The following is a 6,972-nucleotide window of genomic DNA, read 5'->3' on the forward strand; positions in this document are numbered from 1 at the left end:
GTTGTGACACTTCGGGAAGAGGGGACAAAGGAGGAGAGGGAGTGCCGGGCGGGTTGATCGGATCTGTCAGGAAGCTGGAGTTGTCTTGATGGGATCTGCCTGGAATGTGATGGCTGTACTGATATGCGTCCATTAGGTGTTCTGGACATTTGGCACGTAGTTCCCATCTCAGGGCGGCTTCCAGCAATATGCATATCAGGGCGAGGCTGGACTCCGTGAACGTGACAGGAGCCTGGTCTTGGAATGGCAGCCTCAGAACAAACTGTCCATGGTGACTTTCCGCTGCCTGGGAACATGGCTTCTCCCCTGGCACTCATCATGGGCTGGCTAGCAGGCTGCCCAATGACGGGGCCAGACCCAGTGGCCGTCCTGCAAGGAGCTCCCTGCAGGAACTGGCCAGGGGGTGCCTGGCCAGGCTCGCGGAGGGTCCTCCCAGATGGCACTGTGCTGCTAGTGGCATCGCTCCGGGCCCATGTGGGGTTCATGTTCCAGGAGGCAGGAAACAGGTGTTGGTGACATAGTCCATAACAGCAGAGAGGCAGGAAGCAGGCATAGGCAACACTGCCCCTAACAGAGTTCTTGCCAGAGTCTTAGAACAATGGAGCAGGAAGCTGGCATAGTCCATAACAGACTCCATAACAGAGAGGGTCACTGGCAACAATACAGTTACTCAGCTTTGAATGTGGCCATACTGGGTGCCATGCCACCTTTCCAAGCAGTTCGGTCTGTTTGGGGACCTGGGCATTTTAGAAGAGTCATCATGACATGAACAGCTGCGGGACATGTTAAGATGTGTACAAGAAGGAAATAGCAAGACACGTCCATATCAAATGCAGTTTGTGTTGATTGCAAGACAACCGGGGATAATCCAACCACGCTTACAGAATAAACAGAAGCAAAGGAATTTAATTCCCCCATGAATTCAAAGGGAAAAAAGAGCGAGACTAATGCATCCTTAGGCTTAAACGACATGTGACATAATACATGGGCAACACCACTCACATATCAAGGATGGGTGTGGGGGGATTTCAGAGTAAAAGAGGGGGAAGCAATTCTGGTGATGGAGTCCAACAGTGTGAAATGTAGGTGCGAGGAATGGTTCATATCACCTTATACCCCTTTTGCTCTAACCGCCGCCCCCCTCCATGCTTTGACACTTATCTCCATCACTGCTACCCCCGATACTCATGCAGTTCTCAGAAACCATTCCAAAATAGTTGACACTCTGATCAATAGATCCAGAGGAGTCAGCCGTGTTAGTCTATAGTTGCAAAATAGTAAAGAGTCCAGTAGCACCTTTAAGACTAACCAACTTTATTGCAGCATAAGCTTTCGGGAACCACAGCTCTCTTCGTCAGATGCACTGTCAGCTTCCGAGAACCACGGCTCTCTTTGTCAGATGCATGCATCTGAGAGCTGTGGTTCTCGAAAGCTGATGATGCATCTGACGAAGAGAGCTGTGGTTCTTGAAAGCTGATGATGCATCTGACAAAGAGAGCTGTGGTTCTCAAAAGCATATGCTACAATACAGTTGGTCAGTCTTAAAGGTGCTACTGGACTCTTTACTACTCTGATCAATGGCACATTTCCCTGTGGCTCCCTGAGACTACTCCATCAAGTCTGCCAGTACATTTGAAGCTATGATATTACTGTCTATCTATACAACATGGTGCTGCCCGTGAAGGATTTCAGCCAGAGAAAAGTGCAAACTACCTTGACTGGAGAGATGATATCAGTGGGCAAAACAGAGAATATCAGCTGCCCTGCCACCTTCAAAGAGGCAACAGCACAGCCAATATACTTTGTCATGCCTGTCTTTCGGCGTGCACAAGTGCATTATATATATATATATATATATATAACATTTCATAGTCACAAATCACTTCATTCTCTCTCTCTCTCTCTCTCTCTCTCTCTCTCATCCCTTCTGCACACAGGATAATTTTCAGAGGTTCATCCCATCTGTCGGGGGACATTATGGAGTTGATGCTCACAGTTACTCCCACAGTGGTGGGAGGATGGTGAGCGGCGTAACTGTAGGGCCGTATGGATCCAGTAAACTGCAGTTCCCTCCCATCCCTCCTCCAAAACCGGGGAGCAAAGGTGGAGCTGGAGGAACGGGAGCTGGAGGAACGGGAGCTGGAGGAACTGGAGCCGGGCACCCTGATGGCACTGCAGGCACAGGGGGAGGAATAGATGGCGGAGGAAGTCAGAGCACTGGCGGAAAAGGCAAGTATCTATGCATGTACATCAATAAATGATTCAGGAAGGAAGGCGGTCAGGAGGACTGGCCATCAACAGATGGGTTCCAAATGAGTGTCAAAGAACTTGAATCCTTTCCCTCACCCCAAGATCTTTTCTCAAAATGTGGATACCTGTGATAGACTCATTCAATTGTCGATACTATCTGGCTTTGCAGACAAAAATCATCCTATGTCCAAATAATAATTCTCAAAACTTCATGAGAAACTGTCTTGCTCAATACGGGCTACTGGAAATCAAAAGAAACGAATCCATATGAAGCAGACAATTCTAAAATGTTTACAACCATAATTCTGGAGAAGTCAAGCCCTGACGAATTTTATTTGGCTCTAGGAATGTGGGTGCCATACTAATTTTTCAGCTTTTCAGGGTTTCAGATTTTAATGATCAAATTTTCTGATCAATGCTATTATGCTACCACAAAACTTAATGCTGAACTCTTCACTTTTTTTGTAATTGGATTCAAATGTGTTGTAGTATATAAACAAATAAATATGGGGTTAGCGTGGTTATCATCACCACAGCAAAAAGCTAACTTCTAACCTTAACCTAATTTCTCCCCAATTCCTCATAATTCCGTTATTACTTTAAAATGCTCCATTCAATTCAATTGGAACCAGTATAGGAAGCAATGGGTTAAGAAATGAATTCATTCCCCACCACAGAATTGTGCAAAATTAACACATAAATAAGCAATGACAAAAACTTCATGCACTTCAATTTTACAACAAAACGTAATTTGGATGTGAAATGATAAATAAACATGGCGCTTCACTGAGAATATGATAAAATTGTTGATGAATATACTAGATGCCACAATTAAATTTCTAAGCGCCATGGTGTCCTGGTGCCTGAAATTTGTCAGGCCCTGTCTTAAGTGACTTAAAGGAAAGTAACGATGGGAGGGGGGTTGAAACCTGCACTCTGCAGGATTACAAATCACGTTGGATAGTGTAGTCTGTTACAGCAAAAAAACCCCAAAAAGTTTATTTGTGGCACTCTAAAGACTAAGAGGTTGGAGCTTTCATTGGCTTGTTCAGATTCTGAAGTAAAAGCTCATTCTTTAGAAATATGTGTAGCAGAGGGGTGGGAAGAAGCAAAGATGGGGGGAAAGTGAAATACAAGATTAAGATGTGCTCACTTTGTATACTCTGAATTTTGCCACAGAATTAATGGCCTTTTAACCCACTTTCTCCCTTACACATGCACACACAAACGCACACAGTCTGCTCTATCTCTCTCTCTATTTTTCTGCCGAACGAGGTTTCACTTCACTATCTGATGAAGCGGGCTCTAGCTTCAATAAAGAGGTTCATCTTTAAACTGCCACAAAACTCCTGGCTATTTTTTGTGACCTCCACGTTCCTATTGGGAGAAAGGCAGCATAAAAGCTTTCAGGGTAATAAAATAAATGTTTCTTGATGTCTGTTGCCTCTCTTTCCCTGTGTTTAATAGACATATTTCCATTCTTTCTCAGACCTTCCTTGTCTCATGTTACTCTGGCATTTGCTGAAATGTTCTAAATTATGAAAAACCCACTATATTGCTGTGAATGAATGATTTACATGTGTGAAAATAACTGGAACTGGATAATTTATTCTGAGCACAGAGTTTGAGGCTTTTGGTGTGAGGGGTACAAAAGTGGGGTTTCGTTAGAAGAAATTCCCTGCTCTCTTTCCCTTGATTGTTCATGGCCTTTGTCCCCAAGAGTCTTCTTTTAATGTATTTGCTTCACTTAACCTTATTTTTATTTGATGTCCTTGTAAAATAGATGACAATAAGGCTGGGAGTGGGAAACACATCACCATTTTCAAGACCTATATCTCTCCATGGGAAAGAGCGCTTGGCCTCACCCCTCAAGAGAAAAGTCAATTCATTATTGACCTCTTGTCTTATGGCACCAAAGGAGATCTCTGCCATTACAAATCTTTTAACAGGTAAGGAAACATAATGGACAGATTAGTTGAACTTGTGGGCTGGGGAGACCTGGGTTCAAGTCTCCACTCAACTATGAAATTCATATGGTGACTTTGAACTGGCTGCTCTCTCTTTGCCTAACTTAGCTCACATGGTTGTTATGAGTATAAAATGGAGAAGAAGTGAGAAGAGGCTTTATAGTTCTTTTGAGGAAGGGCAAGATGAAAGAGAAAGTGCCGTTGTTGTGAGAGGGTCAATTCTCATGTTACCAAGTCCAGGAGATGAGTATGTGAAATGTTGACAGGTCGCGGGCATTCTTTGCTGGGAACTTCATTCCCAAGCATGCATAGGACTGGTTCAAATCAGGGTAAAAGGGTTCGCACAGGGCTTTTTTTCTGGGAAAAGAGGTGGTGGAACTCAGTGGGTTGCCCTCGGTGAAAATGGTCACAGGGCTGGTGGCCCTGCCCCCTGATCTCCAGACAGAGGGAAGTTTAGATTGCCCTCCGTGCCAGTGGCGCGGAGGTCAATCTAAACTCCCCTCTGTCTGGAGATCAGGGGGCGGGGCCACCAGCCATGTGACCATTTTCAAGAGGTTCCGGAACTCCGTTCCACCGCATTCCAGCTGAAAAAAAGCACTGGGTTTGCACTATTTTTTGGATCTGAAACGCCCCCCACCCCACCCCAAGTTGCTATTTGCCCTGTGTTGGGAGAATTTGTGTGTAGCCATCTCTATGTGTAACTTTCTCCAGGGGGCCATAAAACCATGAGAGGGGAGGCTTACGCACTCCCCTTGGTATGCTTCAGTTATGATTCAAACTAGACATGGGCACGAGCAGCATTACGAACGGAAAAAAACCACGAACAGCCCGTTTGTCTGTTCGCGAACAAGCCGTTCATGAGGCTCCATTCTAAACGAACAAGTGATCGTTGCAAGCCTTGTTTGTTGCCTTCGTCAGCCGTTCGTCAAGCCAGATAGTCTGGGGCCTTTCAATCAATTCTCCTGGCAACGGCAGGGACTGAACTCTGTCTGAACTCCTTCTGGCTTTCCTTCTGGCTTTAACCCTTCAAAGTACTTCCAGCAGAGAGTCCCGTTTTTGCCACTGCGAAGAGAAAATGACAACAAAGGGAAGGACCCATGGATCATGCCTTTCCCGAGATGCAATCTCTCTGAAACTTGGGGGGTCTTCGGAGGACAGTGAGGACTATGTCCCCTGCAAATTTGGTGGGTATTGGACATTGGGAAGGCCAGTTTGTGGGGTGTTTAAAGGGCCCTGCTCCTTGCACGTGGCAGGAGAGGGCCCTTTAAACTATCAGCTGGCAGGTGGCAGGGGGGAATTCCCCCTGCCACCTGCCAGCTGATAGTTTAAAGGGATCTTTAAGGGGCCACGAACAACGAACATGTTTGTGAACAGGGTCATGTTGGTTACTGTTCATTGTTCGTGGATGGCAACGAACAACGAACAGCTTGTTCGTTTGTTTTTTTTCCATTGATGCCCATGTCTAATTCAAACTGCATGTGCTGGGGAAATAAGTTTTCAGCATGGAATTTTCAGTTCATGTTCCGCCATCAGTCCAAGAGTCCAGCATGTGGACTTTGTAATGTGTGAATCAGCCCTTACATAGCATACTGATTGATTCTGCATCTTACAATAACTTACTCGGAAAGAAAAAATAAAACCTTGGTGTTAGAAAAGAAGGAACATGCGCTATTTGGGTTGTCTGGTTTTGTCACAAGGACTGCTATAGCTAGGGGCTTGCCTATCCTTGCAAGGAATTGTTGAGACAATTACCTTGGGGTATCATTGCCAAAACCCTTGTTCGCTGATTGTACTTCTCACTTTACCGTAGGACTGCAGTTCCTTATGGGGGATACGAGAAGGCAGCCAAGCTGATGACCTTCCAAATGCCTGAGTTTGATGCTGGCCCCTTGGTGCCCGAGCCTGTCATTGTGTATAATCAAGAAGTCTCCAACAGACCTTCTTTCAACAGAACCCCAGTCCCTTGGCTGGCGTCAGGAGAACCTGCAGAATACAGCATTGAGGTGAACGTGCCGCTGGCAGGTGAAACAGAAGAGTTATAAGACCTCCCCCTCGACACCTTTCTACCTAATCTGCTCACTTACAAGTCTGTGACAAGGAATTGACATATACACTTCCCGGTCCTGAGATTCCTCCTCATCTTTGCCCTTAGAACAGCTGAGTTCCCAGTAGGTTCTAACATAACTTTGCTGTGGTATTTATCTGTATCAGAGGTAGACGAAGGAGAGTGCTAGTGTGAGAAGGAAGGAAAGAATGAGTGAATGAATGAATGCAAGAGAAATGCCATCTATATTTGCCCACCAAGACAAAAAGACAGTTTTAGGGTGTCCAAAGATACTAAACGCTGCCTGCCTGCTCTGTATCGATCTTCTTCTGTCATTCAGCAAAAAACAAATAAAGCATCTAGAAAGTAAAACCAGTTCTGTTCTTACTTTGCCTCAAACTTGGGATGTTACATGGGCAAAATTCATACCAAGCAAGACCAGCTCTCTGCTAAGATACCTCAGTGATCCCTTGGTGTGGCAAAGTGCCAAGGGTGCTGATTTACTGCAGGGACTCAGCTCGCTCCCGGCCATCAGGGGCACAGGAGAGGGCTGGCATTATCAGTTGCTGCCCAGAGCAGCAGGGCTTAGCAAGTCCGTCTGCATTTCAGAGCTAAACAAAGCAGCAGAGAAACATGGGCGCATAAGAAAGAAGACAGCCTGTTTCCCCCACAAGGCCATAGATATTTAATATCTATTACCCACAGGTACCA

General features: G+C 45.6%; 1 protein-coding gene across 2 annotated transcripts in view; it reads left to right on the plus strand.

The window, feature by feature from the left end:
• MYOZ1 (myozenin 1) overlaps window positions 1-6,633 on the plus strand; it is a 47,781-nt gene extending 41,148 nt beyond the window's left edge. For both annotated transcript variants that reach the window (XM_054983471.1, XM_054983472.1), the window contains 3 exons: window positions 1,938-2,229; window positions 4,034-4,199; window positions 6,028-6,633. In XM_054983471.1, coding sequence (XP_054839446.1) covers window positions 1,938-2,229; window positions 4,034-4,199; window positions 6,028-6,259 — 690 coding nt within the window. In that variant the 3' untranslated portion in view covers window positions 6,260-6,633. The remainder of the gene's footprint in view (window positions 1-1,937; window positions 2,230-4,033; window positions 4,200-6,027) is intronic.
• The last annotated feature ends 339 nt before the right edge of the window (window positions 6,634-6,972 follow it).

Source organism: Eublepharis macularius, chromosome 6 (genome assembly GCF_028583425.1).
Source record: "Eublepharis macularius isolate TG4126 chromosome 6, MPM_Emac_v1.0, whole genome shotgun sequence".
Lineage (NCBI taxonomy): Eukaryota > Metazoa > Chordata > Lepidosauria > Squamata > Eublepharidae > Eublepharis > Eublepharis macularius.